Source organism: Coturnix japonica, chromosome 5 (assembly GCF_054131305.1).
Source record: "Coturnix japonica strain WE chromosome 5, WE-NBRP24, whole genome shotgun sequence".
In the NCBI taxonomy this organism is placed as follows: Eukaryota; Metazoa; Chordata; class Aves; order Galliformes; family Phasianidae; genus Coturnix; species Coturnix japonica.
Genome location: NC_140667.1, coordinates 18,873,805 through 18,899,729, shown reverse-complemented (window position 1 = coordinate 18,899,729; position 25,925 = coordinate 18,873,805). Strand labels below are relative to the sequence as shown.

At 41.8% G+C, this 25,925-nt stretch overlaps 1 protein-coding gene across 4 annotated transcripts in view; it reads left to right on the top strand.

The window, feature by feature from the left end:
* TPH1 (tryptophan hydroxylase 1) overlaps window positions 1-25,925 on the top strand; it is a 145,552-nt gene that overhangs the window by 11,551 nt on the left and 108,076 nt on the right. For 2 of the 4 annotated variants that reach the window (XM_085548644.1, XM_085548645.1), the window contains exons 4-11: window positions 1,278-1,378; window positions 2,034-2,101; window positions 3,589-3,785; window positions 4,297-4,432; window positions 4,897-5,023; window positions 5,904-5,999; window positions 6,210-6,343; window positions 6,645-7,678. In XM_085548644.1, coding sequence (XP_085404770.1) covers window positions 1,278-1,378; window positions 2,034-2,101; window positions 3,589-3,785; window positions 4,297-4,432; window positions 4,897-5,023; window positions 5,904-5,999; window positions 6,210-6,343; window positions 6,645-6,819 — 1,034 coding nt within the window. In that variant the 3' untranslated portion in view covers window positions 6,820-7,678. Of the gene's footprint in view, window positions 1-1,277; window positions 1,379-2,033; window positions 2,102-3,588; window positions 3,786-4,296; window positions 4,433-4,896; window positions 5,024-5,903; window positions 6,000-6,209; window positions 6,344-6,644; window positions 7,679-7,949; window positions 8,052-9,115; window positions 9,255-9,893; window positions 10,050-10,319; window positions 10,415-11,321; window positions 11,383-11,690; window positions 11,805-12,105; window positions 12,163-14,717; window positions 14,877-25,925 lie in introns of those variants that run through there. The other 2 variants (XM_085548646.1, XM_015864176.2) reach the window with 2 other exon arrangements.

The following is a 25,925-nucleotide window of genomic DNA, read 5'->3' as shown; positions in this document are numbered from 1 at the left end:
ACTGGCAAAACTGTGCCAAGAGAAGATGTGACTGCTCTTCTTAGTGTGTTAATTTGCTCTTCCCAGCACAGTATAACTGCTATAAGTGGGGATCCCTGCACCAGCAGAGACCAATGCAGGCCACTGTGTAGGCAAAGTCTGAATGAGGGCTGGGCTGGCACACCATGATTTCAGAGGTGTCATACTGATGTACACCTGTTAAATTCAGGTACAGGACAGTGTGGGAGATGGGTTCTTCCATTTCCTAATGCAGCTCTTAAATCGTTTATTTAGGCATTTTTCCTAATATGTGGTTGCTTATATCAGTGTGAAAGAGAAGATGGCTCTTACTTTGGAGATGCTTCAAATCTTCTTTACATTTGCTCTTAGATGAAGAAATACTCAGAACTCAGGGCAGCACAAAGTGAGCTTCATATTTTTCTCAGCCACTGTGCTTGGCGCAGGCTAGTAGGCATGGGAAGGGGAGATCTGGTATCTGCTGGATGAAAGTTTCTTATTCTAGCTCTAGATAGGGAGAATCTCAATCTGAACACTTTCCCCATCCTTCTTAAGAAAACTGAGGAGCATTAGGAGAGAAAAAAAAATCCTTTGGTTCTCATAGTGTATTAACAGCTGTGCCAAGAACTTGTTAAAAACTTTTTGGCTAAAAAAGAAAACAGCAACAAAAACTGCCCCCCAAAAACTCAACCTCCAAAAACCTCAATAGTGAAATTAATTATGCATCTTTCTGAGGCTGAACATCTGAAGTTGCCTCCTCCTTTTTTTCTTCCCTCACAAACCCCTCTGCAAAGCCTGATGTTTCTGGAGTGCATAAGCAGAGAGCAACATTTCTTGCCAGTAAAGAAGGATGGCAGGACTCTAACCTTCTCCAGTCTGTCCAGGGACCACATGAAAATCATTTATCCATTCCCTTACATGCTTTGTGCCCTGGAAGACTGTGCGCAAGGAGGCCTTTTCTCCATGACAGCTATTAGCTGCTGCTCTAACCTTAATTCTTATAGCAGTCAGGGCCACTGAGAATGCATATTAACTGCTTCCTCCCCAAATCTTCTGATTTGGAGAGTGCTGTGCAGTCTGTGGGCAAACTGGCAGTGACAGAGGAGGAAGTGTGAACTGTAGGCTGGTGCCAGATAGGCAGCAGGCTCCCTTGTCCTGTTTGTAACCCTTTAATTTATAGATTTTGCCTGTAACCGCCATAGCCAGACTTGAAAGTAGTGTTTCCTCCCTCAGCACGCTTGGTGTTATTAATAACTTTGTGGATTCCATGCGTTCCATAGACATGGAGAATATTCCTTGGTATCCAAAGAAGATCTCAGATTTGGATAAGTGTGCAAACCGAGTGCTGATGTACGGGTCCGATTTGGATGCTGACCACCCAGTAAGTATCTCACCCCTTCTGCGCCCAAGGCTCAGCAAAAAGTACATTGTGGAACTTGCTTTTAAAACATGCGGTGCATCCTTCTCTCTCTCATTCCCTCCCACAGTGCCTCTGGGGGCTCTAAGAACCTTCTCTTGGGGGTTTCATGTCTTTTCCTAGTTCAGGCAAGGCTGGTACTGAATGTGGCTTCTATGCCTTTCTGTTAGGCTTGCTCACGTAGAGGACTGAGGCTGGGCCCTGAGTGGTCACAGAGGTACAAAAATGCTGTTGTGAGACAGGCTTGGTTATTCCTCTCTCTTCCTTACTGCAAGAACTTGCATGGTACAGAAGGACAATTTCTTTTGTAATTTAAAATAAGCTAGAAAGTGACCAAGTTTGTGTGTATACCGATGTGACTAAAAGGAGCCCTTGTCTTCTGAATATATACTGCATGCATAAAACCTCTGATGTTTGCTTTGAATTGGCGTATTTGCATATTTTACAGTTAATAAGCATTTCGAACTACAGCTATCAGGTTCCTCTCCTCTCTGTCTTATACAACATACTTTTGTATTTACCACTGAAGAACTTTCAAGTATCTTGCTTTAAATTAACTTATTTACTACAGCTGGAAAAGCCATTTAACTTGTTTTTTCTTTCCTCCTTCTCTCCCCAGGGTTTCAAAGACAATGTCTATCGTAAGAGGCGAAAGTATTTTGCAGACCTGGCTATGAACTACAAACAGTAAGTTCAACTTCTTTCAGAAAAAGCCATCTGGGTGCTTTGGAATAGCAACAGAGTGGACTGGTTCACGTTCCCTGGTCTCAGATCTCACTTGTCTCAGGAATCAGAGCTAGAAGGATAAAGTGAAGGGAGATTTAATGCAAGACTTACAGGTTGATCTAGGTAATGCAAGATTAAAAGGTAGATCTAGGCCACCTTACAGCTTCCTGGGTCTCTGGTCAGTCTGAGGATCAGCTCACAGCTGCATAGATGTTGTGGTATCTGTGGCAGCACTGATCCTCAAACAGGCAGCAATGTCAGCATAGGCTTCCTGCAGTGGGATGTGTTCAGGCACTGGGTTCTCTCCCCTGTTCTCTGGAAATGGGTGCAGCAAAGCAAGGGGGTGGGCAGCACATCTGCACAGCTGTCTGCCCAGGACATGCATACTCTGTCAGGGTTGATCTCTTTTGCAAAGGAAGGAGGGGAGGAAAAGTCACTAGACAGCCCATAGACCACTGAGAATAAATTCTCTGGGCAGGCGTTAATACTTGAGTTTTATTTCCTGGTTTAAAATAGAGCATGTGATGCGTAGATAAGAATTCTATGAAATAGAATTCAAAGAGCTTCTGTCTTTAGAGATTCTGCTTGGGGGAGGGAGCTCTTAAAGCTCATAGCCCAGTGCTAAAGTTTTTTTGTTGTTTTTTTTTCTGAACATGTTTCTTGCATTACTGTTGCTTGTGTGAATATTGACACCAAATTCTTCGACTGGGAACGACCTGGAAGTGGCAGATATGTAGAGCTTCGTGGCACTCAGTGTTCATGCAGCTGGCCACCACAGCATGCGGGCAGTTACTGTGGATGTGTTGTTAATAGAGCTTTCCTTGGGAAAGCAGCAGTTACCTGGCTGGCAGTGGAAGCAATGAATGATGCTCCAGTTGCTTTCAGTAGCCTTTAAATCTGAGTCTTGCTCTAATCCACATACATCAAGATCCGAAGGGTTGATTAGCAGAGATGGACTACAGTCAGTATGTTTGGACAGGCCCTCGTCTCCTCTGCACAGAAGCATGGTTTTTACCTAACATGCATGTTTAGTTGCTTCCACTTATTGTGCTGCTAATTTAGGAGATTATCTTTTCCTAAAATAAAGAAGGTAATGGAAAATTATTGTACACAGACAGAGATATTAAAGGGAAGAAGATGCATTCCCAGCTCCTAAAACAAAATATTTTGCAGTTACTGTTTATAAGCACTTAGGAAACTATTTATATGATTGAAGCTTTCAGGCCCCCTGTGAGATCAATGCAAGGATTGCTATCTGTTGAGTGTGCAAGCCTAAAAGTTCTCCAGGGCATAGACCAGATCTCACTTGTGTACTTGACAGTGTAATGAAGTCTTAAGCTTGACCAGGTGTCCCAGCCATATGAATGTTAAACAATAATAGTAAGTAAATGAGTCATCCTTATAAGCCATTTACCAGGGAATGTTCCTTTGTCCTCATCTCCTTGTAGTGGTGACCCAATTCCCAAGATTGAATTCACAGAGGAGGAGATCAAGACTTGGGGGACTGTGTACCGAGAGCTTAACAAGCTTTACCCAACTCATGCCTGCAGAGAGTACCTTAAAAACTTGCCCTTGCTCACCAAATACTGTGGCTACAGGGAAGACAACATCCCCCAGCTGGAAGACGTGTCCCGCTTCCTGAAAGGTAGGGTATTCATTTTCTCTCACATGAAAAAGAACTGAAGTCCATTGCAATTCACACTTTTACTATGTGGGCACAAAAGAAAAATGATAGATTCTTGGTTTTGGCTGGGAAACTTAAAAGCAAAATGTTTGCTTCTATTAATTCTGGTCATTTAAGAGGCCTTTTGGCCATCTGGATTTCAGCATATTATGTCCTGAATATATGCAGTGATGGTTTGGGGGGCCATGCTAACTCTAAAGAGACTTAGGACTGGTTCAAGTGATACCTAACTGTATTCTGTTGGTTGTAGGCATGAAATCTTAAGAAATCCACCTACGCAGATGTAGGGACACTTCTACTGAATGTTGGCCATTCTCAAGATTAGGCCTAAATTTTCTAGTCATGCCTAATTTTTTCATGTGCTCTTAAGCCAAAGTAGTGTTGTGGTACTTACCCCATTTGTAGCAGAGATGGGAACATTATGGACTTCTACTTTAAACTAACATATATTTTTTTTCCACTCCTTTTGTAGAGCGCACAGGTTTCACCATTCGCCCAGTTGCTGGGTATCTGTCACCCAGAGACTTCTTGGCAGGATTAGCATTCAGAGTTTTTCACTGCACTCAGTATGTTAGACACAGCTCGGACCCTCTCTACACACCAGAGCCGTGAGTAGAATGAGACTCATGTTTCTGAGTATTACTGCCCAAGCCAAGCTACTTAAAAGCTGTTCATGAAGACCAGCAAGAAAACATACTTTCAAAGGTGCTGAAGACTTCAGTCTTCACACTGAATGTAGTGATGTTTTAGCATGCTCAAGTGCCACCTTCATAAGCACGAGGTTTTCAAAAGTAGAGCATGTTATTGGAGGACTCTTGCAGTTGTCATTGTGGGCAGAGTTTAAAGTTCAGTTGGCTTATAAACATGAAGCTGTGCTCTTAATATTAGATACCTTCATTTGAAAACCAGAGCAACCGTACTTTTGTAGAAGTGTGTTTTCAGCTAAACCTGATTTGATACTCCTCTGTATTTTGGATATTGTTTAGCTAATGAACACAAGACACTGTTTAGTGGTGCTACTTTTTCTCTCCACCACAAAGAAAGATGAGATTTTTTTCCCCCTCTTTTCCAGCGATACCTGCCATGAGCTCCTAGGCCATGTCCCTCTTTTGGCTGAACCCAGTTTTGCTCAGTTCTCCCAGGAAATTGGTCTTGCATCACTTGGGGCATCAGATGAGGCTGTCCAAAAACTGGCAACGGTGAGTGTTTCAGTACCCAGTGATCCCACTTAAAGCTTAGTGCTTCATTCAGCTGATCCCATTCTAATTAATTCGGAGATTAATTTCAACATTAACTGCACCAGCTGCTAGGCCTGTTTCACTGACTCTTAGCTTTAGAACATATAACAAGTTTCCATGCTGGGAAAAAGATACATTTTAAGAAAGATGTGACAGGTCTTACTTCACTTAGGTCAAGTAAGTATGCAACTTAAAGGGGTAGATCACTTCTTCCAGCTTGAAATTCTGTAGTCTTTTTGCTCCAGAAAATATCTTTCTACTTCTGAGAATATAGATTACATGTAAAAACACTGAACTATTACTTCAATAATATTCAACGCTGAACTACAGTTATGAAAGAGCTGCCAGTCATAGCTAGTGGTAAAGCTGCTACCTTTAGTGAGAGCAGAAGTAAACCATCTAAGAAAATACCATTCCTTGCCACATACCTGCAGGAATCCTGAAAATCAGAAAACTAAACATCTTTAATTTTTAGACCACTAAGGAACAACCTGTGTTGGATTGATGTTTTCACTTGTTGAGACCCTGTCTATCCAGTGTTTCTTTTTTGCTGTATCTCTCACGTCATTGCAGTGCTTCTCAAAACAGAATAAATTTCCACATTTCTACTGGTTTCTGCCCCAGCTGGGTGAGCTATGTTATCTGATTTTCTTATTAGAAACACTTAATCCTGTGGTTCTTCACACTTCTATTTAGGTTCCTGTCTCTTTAGATATCTGAGAATGATAATGAAGTAATGACTTGCAACTTCTTGGTACTTGGCAAGTAGAAGTGCCCCCATCTAGTTCACCACAAAACCTTTGCTGAAGACTGATTTATTTTACTCCCTTCTCTGTTTCAGTGCTACTTTTTCACAGTAGAGTTTGGCCTGTGCAAGCAGGAGGGACAGCTAAGAGTTTATGGGGCTGGTTTGCTCTCTTCTATTAGTGAGCTCAAGGTAAGAATATCCACTGCTTATCCTTCAGAGATACTCAGTTTTGTTATGCTTAAACCATTGTTCAGCTGCAGACGTGTTTTAAGAAGCAACGCACTATGATCTCACCTCATCTTTTTTTTTTATTCGCTGTTTAATCCATCTCATCTTCCTCATGGATTCTTTTTGGTGGTGATATTCCTCTGGCACGTGATAACACATGATGGTACTTAGCACTCACTCTCTGGCAGCGCCAAAGTCAAGCCTTTCGATCCAAAGGTCACCTGCAAGCAAGAATGTCTCATTACAACCTTCCAGGAGGTTTACTTTGTTTCTGAAAGTTTTGAAGAAGCAAAGGAAAAGATGAGGTACGTTTCTGTTTTTGTTTTTCATTCCCTGTTCTATAGATGCATTCTTGACTTCCTAGAGGCAGCACCAGTTCCTTTCATTCTTATAATAATTTTATAATAGCCTTTCATGAGGCTGGAAAGCTGAGTTTAATATTTACTTGGTCTCCCATGTACTGGATGGGAGAGATGATGAACTTTGTAGTAATTACAATGATCACTAAGAAAGTAAGCGGTTTAGAAAAGTCATTACTGATACTGACTGTACACGGAGGATATGTTTGTCTTCTGGTTAAACTTCCTCTCTTTTTTTCTTTAATAGAGAGTTTGCAAAAACCATCAAACGTCCATTTGGTGTGAAGTACAATCCATATACTCAAAGCGTGCAGATCCTGAAAGACACCAAGAGCATTGCCAGCGTGGTGAACGAGCTCCGTCATGAGCTGGACATTGTCAGCGATGCCCTCAGCAAGATGGGCAAGCAGCTGGAAGTTTAACGTTCCCATCATCTGTGTTGTGTGCTCAGCAACTCTTTTCTTTTCCCCACTTGTCTCTTTCTAGGCATGTAACGTCTTGTATGCAGAACTTTCCTTTACTAATGGAAGAGTGGATAGCCCATAAAGATAATCACCTTAACTCACTTTAACTTATTTTTCTGTTTAAAGTCCCCTACAGAATGTATTTCCTTCACCTCCATTCCCTGAGGATAAACAAGTCCTGGAGCTGCCTTAGAGAAGTGAGCAAAGAAATAGAGAAATCACTAGGCTGGAGCAAAACTGTGGTCAGGGCTCGGATCAGATGCTTCAGCGAGTGGCTTATGAGGCAGCTGTAGAATAATTTGGCACAGGGAAATGTCTTTCTGATGCTAGTGGTCTGTGCTGCTAATTTCACAATAGTGTAGACTTCATAGCATAGAAGCTATAGGACTATAGTAATCGGTGCTTCTGAGTCTGTGCTATTATAGAAATATTTAATGTTTAAGTATTTAGGTTTAGAACTCAAATGATTACACCCCCGGGTACCAGGACACAAATATATGAAGTTAATTTATGTGTGTTGAGGGTGTAATAAATGGAAGATTTCTGAAGCGTAGGGTATATTTAATAGCACCCTGCTTCTCTGTATGTGGTTCTTACCAGAGAATCCAGTTGCAAAGGTGCATTTTTACACTATTAACCACACATACCTTCTGTTTCCACCCCTCCTGGCTGGGTAGAGCATTCATTATATGCATGTTTATACTGTCGTGAAGGCTTTAAGTGTCAATGAAATAAACCTGTACCGTCCTGCTGGTAATTGGTAGAAGCAGGTAAACCTTTCCTTCGTCACTTCAGCAATAAACACAGCCCACTCCGACTGAGCTTGTGTGTTCTATACTGCGGTGCGGGCTTTCTGCACCCGCGGCTTCATTCCCTCGCGAACTGCACGTGTTTCTGCGAGCAGCGATTAGTTTTCTCCCTTATAAAGGCTCCGTCGCCTTTCCGCAGGTGTTAGTGCTCAGCCGGCCGTGCATTCTGGGTGCGGGCAGGTTGCTTTGTGAGCATCACTCGGCCAGACCGGCACCGCGCCGCTCCACGTGCAGCAGCACGACTCCGTGCACCGTCGCTCCGCCCGCCTCTAGGCGGCCGCTCCCGCTGATGTAGGGCCCTCCCCGGCCCGCCTCTTCCTCCTCGGCCGCGGACGGGTCGGGAGGGGCACGAGCCGCATGGAGGCGGAGCTGCGAGCGTGGGTAGGTGGGCGCGTGGGCTGCGCGGGGACATGGCCCGCCTTGCGGCCGAGAGATGGCGAAGGAATGAGGGCGGGGGTGGGCGCTGCGAGGCTCCTCCGGCTGCGCTGCGCTCTGCTGGCCAGCACGGCCCTCGGACGGGCTGCAGAGCCGAGTCTTCTGTGAGCGGTGGGAAACGTGAGCGACGGGCTGTGACAGCCGGTGCCCGGGTGTCTCGCCGCCCTCTTGTTGGCTGCTTCGGAGGGGGGAGCTGCGGGCGGCCGCTGCTGTTCGGAGCCTTGTCCTGAAGGCGTGCGGTCTGCACGTGTCGGACCTTGTGAAGAGCGTTAGGTGCCTGCCACGCCAGCCCGTGCTCCTGCGTGAGGTCCGAGCTGCCGAGCAAAAACCCTTCGAGGAACTCGGGGCAGCAGGTGAGGTGGGTTAGCTCCCACGGGGCGGCCTCCAGCTGCGGCAGTGCGGGGTGCTGCTTGGCTGTGGTCATCTCGGAGACCATCAAGTGGCTGAGAAGCTCCCCGGTGCGTTCCTGCCGTGCTGCGTGTGTAAAAGCAGGCAGGTACCTTCGTGTTTTGCCCTCTGTAAGGTAGAAGAATTAGTTAATGATGGGTAAGTGCTTCTGCTTTGTTGCTTTAGGTTCCAGAACGACACAGCTTGTCGTTCTCACCTTATTTTGGTGCGTTCTGCTGGAAGGCATTAGCATGAGTAACACTGTTAGTGTTAAACAGGTGGCCCTCGTTGTTGGTAAGGAGGCATTCAGCCCTGCCAGGTGTTAGCCTGTATTTAGTCTTAACGAGCACGTTCCTGTGTGGAATGAAGATGCTGGGGCTGCATGTTTGGCCTTAGTGGCAGCAGCTCTGGCATGGCCCTGCTCTGTAGTTCTGGGCGCCATGTAACGGCTGTAAGAGTGAAGGTTGAAGGTTGCCCTTTGGGGGATTTCTGGGAGCAGATTGTGTCAGGTTAACCCGTGCCATGTCCCTGGTGAAGCTGCTGGCTTGTAGGGGGAGAGCTATGCACATCTCTTCTCATTAACTTCCTTTTTTAATGTGTTATTTGTCTGTGTGCATTTGAAGGGTGCAAACAGCTACGGGCAGCTTGGCCTTGGTCATAAAGAGGATGTGCTGGTACCTCAGTCACTGGAAGATGTTTCCTGCAAATGTCAAGACATCAAGAGCATCACCGGAGGAGGGGGACATTCTGCCCTTATCACTGGTAAAAACATTGCTCTTGCAAGGGCTGTGTGACTTGAGCTGCTACAAGTCTTTCCTTTCTGGTGCAGTGCTGCCACCTATGTGTAGCTTCTGTGTATGAGCAAGTATCGATTCTTAGTTGTAAAGCGTATTCCCCCGTCCCTATCAACCTGATATTTTGGAGAAATTCCTTTGCTCATCTTCTGTGGCTGTTTAATTACTTTGTGAGGATAATTTCTAAACCCATATGACATAATCGCTTTTAATACAAAACTGTTGCTCCTCCTCTGTTGAGGATGAGGAGGGAAGTAGTCAAATGGAATGTTATTCAATCTGGAGAAGTTTTAAGGTAAGGAGCAGAAAATAGCATCTGGTCTTCAAAAGGTTCTGCTATACACCATAGTTAATTATGGGAATAAAGGGATACGGGCAAGTGTGAATGGTGTGAAATCCTTCTGAAAACAGGTTCTTGTTTTGCTATGTGAGCCGATGCTTTTTTTATGACAGCCGTGCTTTCTCAAACATGTTTCTGGTGCATCAGAAATAGCTGTCTCTGTGCAGTTCAGTTTGTTAAATGACACATAATCACTGTCTTGTCACAGAATCTCATTGCATATGTGCTTCTTTGTGAACTGAGTGTGATTTTATTTAATTATTCCAGGTGCTGGAGAGCTCTTTGTATGTGGCTGTAACAAAGAGGGACAGTTGGGTTTGAATCACACGGAAGATGTGCTGCGTTTTACCCTGTGCACTGCCCTGTCTGGCTTCTGTGTGCAAGAAGTGGCCTGTGGTTGGGATTTTACAATCATACTAGGAGGTGAGTCTGTCTTTGCAGGAGTTGGGGGAATATGGGGATGTGGAGAACACGCTGAGAGTTCTCATTGCTGTTGCGTTCCTTGTGAGTTTCAGACCTTAATTGAACATTATGTGTAAAATCAGAAGGCTGTGGCTTTGGAGACCTGAAAAGGGGAGATGTTAGGCCTTTATTTTTCCAATTATTTCACTATGTTTTTGCCTGATGTAATTTTACAATACTTGGCTTTTGCTCAGAGATGCAGTGATCACTCTCTAATGCTTTCATTTGCAGGAGCTGGCCTTGTTCTGTCCTGTGGGTCTAACGCTTTTGGGCAACTAGGAGTTCCTCAAATTTCAGGTCCATGCTCGATTCCACAAAAGATCGAGGTAAAGATCTAGAAGGAACTGCTCTATAGCTCTGTGCATTGCGTTGCTTACAGCAATGAGAAGGGTCTGGTGATCTCAGTGAGCTTTGAAGGCTGGCTCTTCAACTTTTTTAAAGGAGTCCATCTGATGAAGTAAATTTACAGAGTAGACAACCAGTGATGGTCCTTGACCCAGAAAGGAGATGCACCACTGTAGGTAGGGAGCTCTGAATGCAGCCTCAAACTGTTTGCTTTCAAATGCTTTAAGTAGTGAGAACTGAGACTTCCATACCAAAAAAAGCTTCTTTAGTGTTGGCTGTAAGCCTAACAGTGTAAATAAATTTCTCAGGGGAATTCTAATTAATCCCTAATTTACGCTGTAGCTTCTTATTTGAAGAAAGCTTTTACAACCTGATAAACTCTCCCATGTGATGCAAATGATAAGGTGAGAGCTGAAAGGACCCCTAGGCAGGAATTGTAGCCTCGTGGTCTGTGCCATCCACTGCTCTGTTGTGTTTTTTTGTGGCAGCCTGGGTAATGTAGGGAAGGAGGCACAGCTGGTGGTCCTCTAGCAAGTAGGGGTTACCTCAGCTGATGCTCCTTGGAAACGTCAAGGGTATGGAACGTCATTCCAGTGCGGTGCCTTGAAAACAGTGGCAGTGACAGCGAGGACCATTCATTCATCTGAAATATTTTCTCTTTTGCTTTGTGTCCTGTTCAGTGCTTGGATGGAAGGGAAGCATGGCTGACAAAAATTAGAAGGAAGGTCTTCTAAAAATAAACAATAATATGTTGGTGTGCATTATAACATGCAGGCTGGAATTGGGAGCTGTTTTCCCCGTGTCCCACAAATGTGTTCAGTATACTCTGCTTTAAGAGGCAAAAATATGAAAAGCATTTTCTCTTTTTTTTCCCCTCTATTTGAGCAGTCCCTCAAAGAGAAAGTAGTGAGTATTGCTGCAGGACTGAGACATGCCCTTGCTGCTACAGGTGAATATGTTATCTTTGTTTTCTCATTTCTGGAACAAATGAAGAGTACTTTTAATGCCTGGTGTTTTAATGGCTTAGTTGGGGAGCAAAGAAAATAAGGGTGAATTTTAGCTTCTATTTGCACTTGTGCAATGAGACTATAGTTGTTGCCTAGAAGGATAACCCTGGTAAAGTCTGGTTTTGGCACAAAGAGCATGCAAAGCACAATTTGAACCAGTGAATGTGCCTTTAAAACTAATTAATTATTCACTTAAGTTATTTTATTGGTGGTTATTGTGTTTTAATCTCTGTGTGTTCACTCTGGGAAGAGAGTGGTTTGGTGTTTCAGTGGGGAACTGGCATGGCATCTCGGGCAAAGCGTGCGCACCAGGGGAAAACTCTCCCTCTGTTCTGGACTGCAAAGGAACCCTGTGAAATAAAAGGTAATTCTGGAGTCTGACTTTGTCAAGGCGATAGAGCTGAAATATGTTTTGCAGTGATATGTAATGTTTCTGTTTATAAAGCTGCTTGGTATCATAAATATGGAGCATCTGAAATAATGAGTGTACAAGTTCATAATCCACAGGGAAAAATGATACTGAGTCTTTTAGCATCTGTGACCTGGAAGAGGTTTTCATTATAAAATTCACTGTTATCAAACAATCATACCTTGGTATAACTGTTACATGTCTGTGCACAAAATGACATCTTCTGTACAATTTTATGAGACTAAATTTTCCCTAGGCCTGGAAGATGTGAAGAGAGTTGCTGCAGGCTCCTACCATTGTGTGTCTCTTACAGGTAGGCCTTAGGTGCAGGCATAGAAGTCCTTGTCTCAACTTACAAGGGGGTTGTGTGCTTTGGAAGTGCCTGTCAGCTTTGGCTTGATTAGTGTGTTGTGGCATAGTGCCGGTTAGCCATTCTGTAGTGGTTTTGCATCCTGGGACTTCCATCTTAAGATCTGGTTTCACTTGTTAAATTTTCAGAGTTCTATGTATTTTATTAATGGGGTCAGGTATGACACAGCCCTTAGAAATAAGCAAGGGTCTGGGCTCTTAGTGGTTAGAAACTCTGCAGGGATTTATGAAAGCACTTGTTTGCATAGTTCTCTGCAACAGCGGTGCTGCGTCAGGTGACTGGATACATGGGCCCTGGCCTGAGTGCAACCCTTTGCCAATGGGAAGGAATGTTAGGGGGCTATGTTGTGAAAGGCTGCTGTGACTGTCCTCCTGCAGCTCAGAAGGTCAGATGGGCTTTGCGTGGGCACGAGGTCTTTGTTGGCTCTGCAGTAACAGCATGCACATACATCTGTGTGAGGTGGTGTAAGAGCTCCAAGTGTAATAAAAGCAGTGGGGAAATGGCTTTGTCTCTTAAGCACTTGCATAATTTGGGCCATTTGTGCTTTAGGCAGCGCTCCTGTATTGGGTGTTATGTATCTGGTAGTGCAAAGTGTAAGAGAAGTTATTTGTTTTTATTTTTACTTTTATTTCTTGGCAGACAAAGAAATGGGGAAAGAGAATAGCTTTTCATCTGTAAACTTATGGTTCTGGAATGTGGGAAGTATATTGAACCGTATGAAAACAAATCTTTACCAAACTTCGGAAGGAGTTCTTAGCAAACATGCAGCCATCTGGTACCTCTGCCATCATCAAATGGAGCGCTGCAGAGCTCGCTTATGCAGAGAGACGGAGTTGTACGGGGAAACATTAGATGTGAATTACATTGAGTTCTGAGATGAGAAGTCTGTATGTGATTAGTGAGGAACTGGCAGGACAAATAGAATCTGCCTTAGCTAATTAGCACTTTGTGTGTTTAAAGTGAGCAAATCATTGTTTCATGCTTTTTCTTTCTTTCTTTTTTTTTTTTTTGAGAGCAATCTATTTGGCAACAGGGCAACCACATCTAACACAGTAGGTGTCAAAGCTTGTAATGATGTGCTGGTATTGCTGCCCTTCCTCCTGCTTTAGCTTCTAAGGATGCTTATTTAAGTGCCTGTCAGGTGTAGTATTTAGTAAGTGAGCATCACTGGGGTTTTTTTTCTAGGGATTTCTTGCTGAGCAATGCAGTTTTCTTGAGCTCTGTCCCACAGGCCACCTGCTGGTGGGACACCAAACACCAGTCACTGGGAGGCTTTTGGTACAAGGGGTTGAAGTGTATTGTTGCAAACATTTTTTCTTCTTTAAAATCAATTAATAAAGGGGGCAGAGGGAGCTGAACAAAACTTTGTGCTACAGATTTCAGTTTCCAAACTTCCTTGGCCTGTGATCTTGTACTTTGTGTGTGCAGGACTTCTCTTGCTTGTGCAGAATGAGCTGACTTCAGGAGCCCTGACACAGCTCATGTTCTGCTTGTTATGGGTTATGTTTTTTAACACAGAGATCTAGAATTTGAGCTGAATCATCTTGTGTTGAAAAGATCGGGTTAATGATAAGTAGTGTCTGCAGAAGGACTCATCTGAACACTTACCTCGTTACTGTCAATTGGTCGTTAGGCTGCGAGCAACTCCAACTCATATTGGAGAACCACATGAAGCAAATGCATGTTTCTGTAAATATAATTATCCCTGTGGGTGGAATCCTGGAGTGTGTACTTGCACAAATGCTTCTTCTGCAAAGGGAGTGGGGGAAGACAAGTAATTACTTACAGAAGTCTCTCAGTAGTTGTGTAGTGGTGCTTTCAGATATGATAATATTTTGGCTTTGTTTTGTGATGGGTAGTACCTGCTTTACGCACCTGGTCTTGGCTGTGTGTCATGTTCCTTTAGGAAGTGACTGAGCAGGGTGAGGTAGGGAACATCAGGCCATCCCTGCTTTTGAGGATTTACTGAATATGCTCACGTTGAAGTCAGCAGCATGGTTACAGGTGGAGCTGGGAGCCTGTTCAAACTTCTCAAGTGCTAGAGGGGAGCAGTATTATTTGCTGTTCTTTAGAAGGTTATTTACTGGGCTGTCTCTAAGCTTTGGGGTGGAGGTAAAAGCTGCAAAGACAGAGTGGTGATTGCAGGATACTTCAAGCTTTTTCTCTAAGGTGTTTACTACTTTACTTAGTTCACTTATAAAACTTTGCTTTTACTGTACAGGCTTTTTGGTCATCTTTGATAAACTCAGAGTAGAAATGAGGTCTGAATGGTTTGACTCCAAAACTCTGGTTGCCTCAGGAAGTCAGCGTAGCCCTCAGAAAACACATTTTGTTGTTAAGACTCTGGGAAACTATTTCTCATATTCTAATTATAGCATGTGTATGTGTGGTAGAGACACTGTCCTTTCCTCAAAATCACTGAGCTGAGATAAATAATGTATCTGTTGTTGTTCTGTGTGTGTTGCTTTCAGCTTATTTTACTTCTTTATCAACTGCAGGTGAAGGACACCTTTATGTCTGGGGTAGCAACAAACATGGGCAGCTGGTGAGCGAAGAGGTATTTCTTGCTGAGCCCAAGAAGATAGACACTCAGTTTTTCTCACATGAAAAGATTGGAGCAGTTTGGAGTGGTTGGACTCACTTGGTGGCACAGACAGGTAGGATGTGTAAAAAGCAGCCAGATGTGGCAGCAGATCTGTGAACAGTCTACACTACACGCAAACTGTTACCTTACTAGTATTAACTGAATGCAGGAATGAAGGAGAGGGAGAAGATAATCCTGATCAAGTGTCTGCCTAAAAGGCATGAAGAGAGTCATAGGTATGAACTATTCCCTGGTTACTTGTCTTAGCTGAGGATCTAAAGATCTATCAGAGCCTTTCTTCCTTTGCACAGCTGTGCTGATCTTTTTATACTTCAAGACTGAGCGTACCTTCTAGTGCTGCTCTTGTTCTTCTGTAGCAGGATGCTTAAAAAGAATAAAACAACGCATTCAGAAAAGAAACAAACTGAGCAGGTTTAGAGTTCATTGCTTCTGTGGTCAAACTTGAAAAGTGTTTAGAAGAGATAAGAAAAAAGAGACCTCATTAGTTTGAAGAGTGTTATCATAAGATGAAATTATTTTGTTGGCTGCGTTCGCCTGTACCTTCCTGGGAATAGAAAATGTGAAAGATTGCCACATGCAGAAGACTGTTGGGTCAGATTCTTTCCTAGGAGTAGATTAGGAAGGCTATGTACTAATGACATCCATGTGTAAAGTGATGGTTGATCTGATGAAGACCATTTAAACGCATTTGCATTGTTGCTCTGTTGTGAAATACAAAGGTAGAAGAGAAAGGTAAGTCATCTGAAACTATTCTGCTGTTTTCATGTGTGAACAGTATATGCAGTTTATTCTATACTGAGATGTGAGAGTTAAGATGATCAAAGGGGATTAAATTATTTTATAAAACAAAAAGAACTGCCAGAGTTAGATTTGCTACATTTGTTTTAGCTTGTGCAGGCTGGCAGGTAAGGAAATGAAGAGCAGATGGAAACAGTTTTCCTAGAGTTGTGTTGGAGATTTAAGAGCTTATTGGTCTGTCAGAATATAACCAGTTCATTAAAAACCTGCAGAGGGGCCACAGACATGTTGTTATTACTGGATTCTGTAGCTGTGGGTACTGGTTCAAGGACTGCTTAGCCTCCTTAGTCACTGTGTGATGAAGTGTGGTATTAAGTTGGTCTTGTAAATAATGAAATAGTCACACAGTGATGTCCTTGCTCTGTGAGAGAAGTGCCTGTTTTAATTACAGTGTGCTATGAATTCTTGGTGGTAGGACTCGAAGAGATGCGATGCATGACTGGAAAAACAAATTGGTTAATCGTTCTGTTTCATGGCATTCACTGTTTGACATCAAAGTATATGAGGGAAATGCCATGTTTATAAACCTGCGTTACTCTGCCTGCCCTCTCAGCTATTTGAAATCAGCTCTGAATGCTGATTTTTTTTCAAAGGATGAATACTGAAAATTTTCCAGCTGGAGTCAATGCAATGTACAGCTTGGAAACATTTTAGGTGGAGTGAAGGAATTTCTCTCCAAATGCATGGATCTTGATAAAAGCGCTTAGTGTCATTCTCAATGGAATAGAAATGGTGGAAGAAATGACATTAGTCAGGACAGCTTTTTTTTTTTAAGAAGGCCTTGTCAGTGTGGTTTGCCTGGCTTCATTATTCCTTAATAATGTATATCCACAAAGTGAAACTTCCCTGAGGTTTTCGAAATATCAGTGTTTCATTTATTTATCCACGGTCATTGCAGAAATGAAGGGAATATTCTAGTAGGTGGTTTTAAGATGAGGAGGATGGAATTCTGCTGGTTGACCACCAGTGGTAGTACTTGTTTGGTAAATGTTTGAAAGGGGTTTAAATAGGCTGACTTGACGTCTGCATCAGAACTGGCTGAGTGGTGTAGTGCTCTAAGTTATTGCTGTATTTAGAATTTTAAATCTCTTTGGAAGTCAATGGACCTGAGTCTTAAATTATTTGGAATAAGGTTTTGAATGGCCTTTGGCAGCGTCCAGACACAAATCAGAACCTTATGGGACTTCCAAAGGTTGCTCAACTGCCAGATGTAGTGTGAGCTAAGCACTTAACTTGCTAAAAAAAATCACTAATTGCTTATGGATAAACTTGCAGTTCTCTAAGTAACCAAAAATGCAGCCCAATTGAATGCTTCTCCCTGTGTGTCATTCTCCCTTCGTTATTTTTACTGCATCCGAACAAAAGAGGAAATGCTGCTCCAGTTTGCTGCTGATGAAGTTGCATAAACCAGTGTTCTCCAAATGACCTTGATCAACAAATCCCTATCAGGAAGAAAAAAAACCCCACAAAACAGCAAAACTTTTTGCTCAAGCACCCTCACTCGAAGTGTACTTACTATTTTAGAGTATGTGTTACTTTTACTACTGTAGTGTACTATGCAAATTATAAAATATACACAAAGGTAGAAATTAAGAGGTGAAATAAAGATGAAATACTATTGAGAATGCTACGTAAAATATTACTTTTAACATTAAAATGTTCACCTATAAATTTGCAGATGTTGCCATTTTAAAATGGCTCTTGGATCTTTATGTGCCAGGTGAGCAGTGCTCGCCTGCACAACCATAGGACACTGAAATGGTTCAATGTGATGGTAACTACAACCATCTGCAGGAGCAGTGAGAGTTGTAGCGGGTGCTGTCGATTAATACTTTCAAAGCAAGTCTAAGCAAGCTACCAACTTACCTATCAGACAAGAAGGATCGTTTCCTAAACATTTTCTCCTTTCATATTAAGTAGTCTCTATTATGTTGACCACCCTTTTTTGAAAGACTTGCTTTGTTTTTCTTTCACTCAATTGCCAACATTTTTCACAGTAGCTTAAAACAAAACACACAAAAAACCTTTTTTAAAAAAAACCTTTTAATCTATTTCTTCCCTGCTATGTCCTTATAAATACTTTCAACTGCTTCTGAAATCACTCAAATACATTTTTCTCTTTTAATATGTTATATTCTATCTCATTCAGCAACTGTGTTGAATGTTCTGATTCCAGTCCTTCCTTCCTATCTCCTTAGAGTCTGGTTAACTCTCTTCTGCTATATCTGTCATGAGGTAGGTCAGTTTCAAGAAGTTAATTCCTGAGATAGGAATTACTTGACCCAAGGAACTTAGGAGCATTTTTTTTCATAGTGTGTTGTGTTGTTCATCATCACTCTTAACTTATCCTGTTCAGATCCAATTCTTTTTAATCACAGAGGTCTCTTTTGGATTCTTTTCTGTTGAACGCAAACTTAATTTAAAATAACTCAGAATCCTTCCAGGTAGCTCCTACTCTTTACTGATTCCTAATGATGTACACAACTAGAGCTATATAGAACCACTAACACTCCTTCAAAATAATTGCTGTTGTACTGCTCTGTGCAATGGTCCTTGTCAGTGGTCCAAAAAGATTAAAAGAGACTGCTTGCTTTTTGATCAGGTCTCTGATGATAAGATATGCGCTTGGTAGTGTCTCTAGTTTATTCATTATTTGCTGCATGAATGCACATATCAAGTGACTTTCAAGGCGTGCATTTCCATTATGGCAGCACTGTTACTGTTTCTTAGGTGAAGGACAGACCAGATGCATTCTTCTGACTTTGGACTCCAAGTGCAAGCATTTCTCTTTTCAGGTGACTGTTCTGCAAAATGGTTTGTTTCTTTTCCAACATGCTGCTTTATGGTACAAGGAGAACCAGTGCCATGTATTTGATTCTGAAGAATGATTGACTTTTTGCATGTCTGCTTAATAATGTCTAATTTAATTTGTGGTCCTTTTCCAATTGGTAGACACTTTGTATGTAGCAGCTGAAAGAGAAGCTATCACAGAAGATATAAATAAGAGAGTTAAGTTGTCACTTGTAATGCTGAAGGTTCCAAAATAGGGAATTTGGAAAAATATAGAGCCTAAATACAGCAGGAAAAGACTTTTAAAGATTTAAAGGTGAATCATCAACTTGTTTAAAAGAAAACCCCTTATTTTGAAACTCTGAGACCTCATTAATAGGTCCTGTTAAGCTGCCCTGTTTTATTGTCTATGTATTTGGAATATGTTTTCTAGGTTATTTTTCACTTGACATCATGTGGAATGGTGCTCTATTTGAGCTCATATAAAGAATTCCAAAGTCTTATACCCAGAAGGAGCTACATTAAGAATGCAGTTAAAATGATGTATCTGCTTCCTATTCAAAACTGCCTGTGGCTAAAAAGTCTCAGAAGAACAGCATATTTCAGACCTCTTATCATTTTCTGAATAATGTCTGGAATCCTTATTCTAAATGTGCATCTGAGTTTGTGCTCCTGCAGACCTCCCTTGACCTGGCATCTTTAAGTCTGCATGAAAGCATTACCAATGACCTGCATGGTAAAAACAAACACATCTATTTTTTCAGAAGCAATGAGAATGCATCCAAAGGCTGAGAACAGACCGACAGAATATTTCTAATCAATCTAGAAGAGGGAGCTTCGTGTTCTAGTTGCACTTGGGCCTTCATTCTCTCAGGCCAGTCAGAAAGTGAAGCTCACCAGCCTTGCTGTAAGTGGTGCAGTGAATGGAACTGCAGGGAGGTGTGGTGTACGGATATTGCTCTCTGGTACCAAGCAGTGCGCTGTCAGCCCACTAGAGGGCCTGTCCAGATTTCTTTTGAATCAAGGCTCTGCAGCCTTCCTGCTACTGGAAAGCGTGTAATCTTAGCCTTGAAATTTTCAGCAGCTCCCTGAGTGCAAATCCTGACTTATTTTTTTTGCACCTTATCTGCTATAGCAATAAGGCATTGGTTTTATGAGGACTCTTTAGTCCTTTTAGCTGCTATAGAGTGTTCTGCCAAAAAGAACTGCAGTTGGGAAATGACATTTTAAACAGTGAATAGTTTAGAGATCTTGTTGCAGTCATCTGAGTTTGTTGAATTCTGGTGTTCTGGAGCTGGTGTTTGTTTAAAACAGTCAAAATGCTTGTTTTGCTATTACCCCTGTGAAAAACAAACTCAAAAAACAAACAAAAAACAAACAAAAAAAACAAAAACAAAAAACCACCAACAACAACCCCACGCTTATTTTCCTTCTGCTTGTTAAGATCTTTTAAACAGTGACAGTACCTAAGGGCTGTTATGGGTCTTTGCCTTTGTGGTTAGTGATAATACAGCAGTGCTGCTTCTAAGCATTATCTTGTTCCTGGAGTCATTGCTTTTGCTAAAGCAACGTCACAACACCAACGTTAGGTATTTACTTTCAGGACTGAAGAAACGGAATGCCAGAGAGTATGTTTACAGGCAACTCATCAAATATATGTGCTGAATTTGGCTTGTTTAGGTGGGAGAACAGAATTAGTGTTGTTTCCTGCTGTGTGATTTTTGGCCAATAGGATGTCATAAGGCATAATCAGGTGAGGCAAGCTGTTGATTTTTTTGAGCAATATAAGGATGTTGTGTGTTAATTTTTATACACGCTTGCTCTTCCATTTACTAATTTGCCTTCTATATATATTCATGCATAATTATTAGTTGAGGACTGGTCTACAAAGGTGAGAATTGGTGGGTTTTTGGTTTTGAGAAGAAAAGTATCTGTTTTTGACCCAAAGAGGACTTGAATGTTAATGTTAGCTATCTTTTGACCTCTGGAATAATGTGACAGGTCAGATTCCTTCTTCATGTAGGATAAGGCACATAGGGAAAGGAGAATAGGGCTAAGGAATGCTCTGCAGTCTTTGAGTCTCCTTATGATCCTGTGTTTAGGGATGTGGTTAGTGGGCGCAGTGGTGGTGGATTGATGGTTGGACTACATTATCTGGGTAGTTTTTTCCAACCTTAATGATTCTATGACTCTGATGCTGTGGAATTTTTTTAAAATTGTTATTATTATTTTTTTTCCCCCTATTTGCTTCAAATGATTGGAGGGTTCGTGATTATTTATTACCTGGGAGAAAGCAGAAAGGGTTCTGTGTCCATCTTCCAAGTGTCTTCCTTATGCATGGATCTCATGCTCTGACTGATAATGAAATTTCTGGTTATGTAAAGTGTAAAAAAAAACCAAAAAACAAACAAACAAAAAAAACCTCCCGAACTTTATATATAATGATATAAAGATATGTATATCTTTGGACACATACGTTTTTGGCTGGCAAGTTTTCAAACTTAAGGGCATACCCTGAACATCCTGTATTTGATTTTATAGGTTACAGCATAAAGAGGCGAGTGAAAGAAACAGACATGCTTGGGAACCAGAATTGAGAGATGAAAGCTTTGCAGTAAATCTGGGTTCGGTGGGTAACTTTCAGTGTGCAGTAACAGGATTGAAGGTTTGAGGTGCATGTGGGAATTGCCTTATTTCCTACATTGTTCTCAAAGCTGCCTCCTTGCTCCACTGCGCATTTTTCACTGCTGCTTCAACTTAAATAATAATTATTTTTAAGACAAGCTTATATAAGCTGCTGAAGTGAAGGTTAATGGGAGGCATGCAACCTGTAACTCAGGAAGTCTGTTCTGGGCTGGCAGCCAGCTGAGAGCTACAAAAGATACCAGCTCTTGGGGGTGCCTGGGGTCAGATTGGTGTCAAGGCTGCACCTACTGTGAGTGCTCTGAAAATTGAAATGTCTGGGAATGCAAATACATAAAAATGAATATTGACTCAGCATTGTGTGGGCACGTAAGATGTACACGTGCAAAGAGATGTACTGACAAACACCGAATCCACAAGATGTTTAACATACTTCTGTTAGTTGTGTGTTGAGTTCACCTTCTGAGTTGGATTCTTTTCATCTCTTTTTTTCAGTGGACGCATGTAACTAAACTGCAAAATCTGGGCGTAAATTAATAATGCTTTGGACATCTGTGGCAATTTACCATTTGTTTTCTGTGACTGCACCTACAGAGGATTTTTAAGAAGCAAGGAAATGAATTTTGTAGGCTGTTGATATGTGGAAGATTTTTGCATGTAAGACTTAAACAGCCAAATGATGCAACTTGTCTCTGGGGAGGGGTGGCAGGGGGTTGCGTCTTGCCAGGGTCACTGTAGAGCTTTGTTCTTGTAACTGCCAATTTGATGGGGAATCTTGGGGAAGCTCTGCTGGCAACAAATAGATCACAGTAAACCTTGGATCTCCAGTGTTTGCTCTCCCGAGGCACAGCAGATCTTGTTTCCAACAGCTATGGCTCAGCAGCACAACAGGAACCTTCTATTACATCCCACTCTCTGTGTCTGTCCCTCTTGTTTAGTTCTGTCTGACAACACAAGTGTGCATCTTGCATGTATTATTTTTTTCTGTTCTTTAACAAGAACTAAACAAACAGAACCTTTAAATTGTATCTTGCTTACACAGCCAATCATTTTTTTTTTCTTGTGTTATAATATCAAGCTGTTGCTACCAAGTTGATGAATTTCCAGCACACTGAACATTGCAACATTCTGGATTTTATTTTCAAATTAGTATGGATTTGAGTTCTAGTTACCTGTAAATAGCTAGAAAAGATTGGCGTTTCCTTTGACTCCATGGTTTGGCACTGTTCCTCGGCTTTATTTGTAAACTTCTAGCTAGGGTAAGTCTATGTGTATCTGTGTATTGCTACACTTACTTGTGCTGCTCCCTGACTTCTACCTGACTCTGGTAAAACATTTGAAGAAATACTTTGTAACCATAAGGTATCAAGGAGCAGGCCTGGTTCTCTGTGAAATGAAAGTAGTTTCTGAAATCATACAGTATCGAGTGTTCAGTTTTTCATAAATATTGTTTTCTTCATAGATACTTACTAACAATCTTTTCAGGTTTGGAGGAAATAACTGTGATAATTTTTGCTCATTTGTAAGTATGGCAGCCTATAGAATTCCTTTCCTACAGTAGAAGGGGAAGATACAACATGTGGAGCTTTTCTAGCCGCTATCTTGGACACGACTTCCTCATGCTTGCTTACTCCTTTCTAGGTGCATTTTGTTAAATATTCAGTGACTGGATGAGCTTAGAGAGCTACTCAGTTGCTGTTCAGCAGAACACTGCAGGGCTTTTTTTTAACAGAGATTTTGTGTGGGAGGAAGGTCTCTATTGTATTCAGTTTCTCTACTCTTTTTTTTTTTTCCTTGCCATATCCTCTTTTGCTGTTGGAAATGGTTATTGTTGTGGACCTAGTAATGTGAATGTCTGCCCTGGCTTGAAGGAACTTTGATTTTAAAAAGCTTTCAGAAAAATGAGCCTGTAAAATGTGGCTGTGGTATAGGTTTTGTTTAGCTCATTAGAGTGTGAGATAAAGGTTTTTCCCCCTTTTTATTTATTTTCTTTTCTCTCTGTGGTTGGATTGCTGCAGTTTATGGCTAGTCATATATTTTGCAAACATAATAAGCAAGGTCAGATACATTAGCAAGTGTGTGGAAGGTTATGAGTAAGAAGGTTCTGATGGGATCTTGCTGACAGGATAGACACTGCACGAAGCAGAGAAGCCCCCGTCCCTTGCTCTTCAAAGACAGACTCAATTATTCACTCACAATGGCAGTGATTTGTGTGACAGTGGCTTTGGATATTCCTTACCATTTCAATTTGAAAACAAGACAAACTCTTTTCATGGTTGTGATGTCTGAGCCATATCTGGACACTGCAAGGTTTTACCTGGGCTCTCAGTAGTGGTGACTTACTTTTGTCTCAAGAAATGATACCTTAATGAGCTAATTGGAACTGTAAACATGGTGTTCCTCGTGATTTTTATATCCTGAGTCAATGTCAGGAAGAGTTGTGGTTTTGAAAGGCTCAGAAGAGCAGATTATTGGTTCCAAGCAATTTCTTGGGATTTCTACTTTCTCTTATTCTTTTTCCCTTAATGCGAATTAAACTGTTGACATTGTGATGATGATAACTGTCTTGGAAACACCTCCTGTCTTACAGCTGTTGTCTAGTCAGGGTACAAAAGATTCCACTCAGAAGAGGTAGGATTTGGCTGTAATTGTCTTTCTGTTTCTTCTGTGTCTTTGTAGCTGAAATTATTGCCACTGTCTGAGCCACTTGCTATTGTGTTATGCTTGTCTATTTGTGTGTGTGCATGTGTGTTAAACCACTATTCATGTATCACAGACATTGCTTCAATCACATTATACTAATATTTGCCAGTTCATCTATATGAAGCTGAATAGAAGTGAAGGCAAGAGAAAGTTTGCTGCTCTTGATTTCCATCAAAGTGCTCCTAAGTTCCTTATCTGTTATATTATTAGAGAAAGATCCAGATATGAAGTAACTTATAAGACCACTGCTAGTTGTTCTGGCAGGTGTAACAAGAGGCAGCAATAACCTGAGTCTCTGCCTGCCCACCTCCTAGCTTTTACAGAATCACAGAATGGCCTGGGTTGGAAGGGACCTCAAGGATCATGAGTCTCCAACCACCTGCCACAGGCAGGGTCACCAACCTCCTTATTTAATACTAGACCAGGCTGCCCAGGACCCCATTCAAACTGGCCTTGAATACCTTTAGGTTTGGGGCATGCACAGCCTCTCTGGGCAGCCTGTGCCAGCACAATTCAGCTGTTTGAATTCAGCTTCCAGACTTCATGTGTTGTAGCTTCCACAGTGATGCTTTTTCATTAGGCTCTGTCACTCAGGAGTGAGCACGGATAGGAAGGCTGATTTGAAGGATTCCTCCCTACATTGCCTTTCAGCTGAAAGATGTGGGGCACTCCTGTCAGGCTGGTACTGTGGTCTATGAAATGGAGATCATGTTGATTGTCATTGGATTCTGCGTCTTGCTGCTTTTGGTTGCTACTTAAGCCTGCGCTGTGGTTGGGAAAATCTGGAATGGTTTCAAAGTGACCTTCATGGGGGGTATTTGTGACTATACTCCAGGGAAGCAAAATGGGGAATAAACTGGGGTAGCTTAGTTTGGCTAAATTGTGTCTGGATGTTCAGACCACTTAGGTTCAGACTTGTTACTTTTATAGATGGTCCAGTTCTGGCTGTATCCTGTCTGGTCTTGTTGTGTGGACTACTTCTGGAAATACACAGGGGAGGAAGCTGTGCAGCTTTTAAAATCTGACTTAATCTTGATGCGTGTTTAGTTCAGCTTAAGCTCAACTGATGCTTATTGTTTGTCTCTCGTTTTAACTCATTCATACTTAAGGTGCTATAAACTGCAGCTGAAGCATTGCACAGAGGTGAAAAGAAAGACCACAGACCAGAGAAACCTGAATTGTATGGAAAAATTTGGTAGGTGAATTATGTAATGTAGACAAATCAATGTTGTCAGCCCTCATCACATTTAACTAGAAATACACTGTGCCTTATTTGCCCTGGCTGCTGATCTTTCTGGGCAAAAGAATGACAGTTTTATTTTGAGTATTTAACGTTATCACATCACATGACATGGTTACATGTAGCAGAGCAATGACAGCATTGTCTGAAGTTTTGGCAACTCAAAGCCCTTAGTAAATAAAGCATTGATGTGAAGCAGACAAATGATAAGAATGTGCACTTCAGAAGTTTTGCATTTATGCAAAGGGCCTATGACATGATCTGCGTTCAAACAGTTTGAATACTCAGTGGGGTAGGAGTGCTTTGCACCCACTGTGCATAAAACAAACATGTGAAAGCTGAAACCAGTCATTACGTAATAGCAGAACAAATCTGCATGACATATGCTTGCCAGGCATGATGTATATTTGTTCTGCCTTCTTTTAGTTTTGTTGGCCTCTGAGCCGTGTGTGCAAGAAAGATGGCTGTTGCGTTTTCATCTAACTTCATTGAAAGCTGTGCATTCGTAATGTTTCTGTTGTTAAGCTCAGCTGCTGGAAGGAGCCGCCAACATGTACCCAATCTGTACACACATGTGCACTGATCTAGAGATGTCGTTTAACCTTACTAGCATCTGAAGACTTATTAAATGCTTGTTTTCCTAACCTTTTAAGTGACATTTTTTTTGGTATGGCGTAATTAATTATGCAGGGTTAATACTCACTAATGAATCTTATTATTTGAGCATAGATAATGCGCTTTTTAAAAGCTTAGTGAGAATTGAGTGTTCCTGAAAAGCAGTGTCTTCTGGGACTTTTTTTCCCCAAGAAACTGAACAAAAACAAAGCAAGGATGGGTAAAAAAAAACCCACAGAAAACCAAAAACAACCTAACCATCTGGCTTGTTCTTTTCATGATTACCTTCAAGTACTTCCAAATAGTGGATCT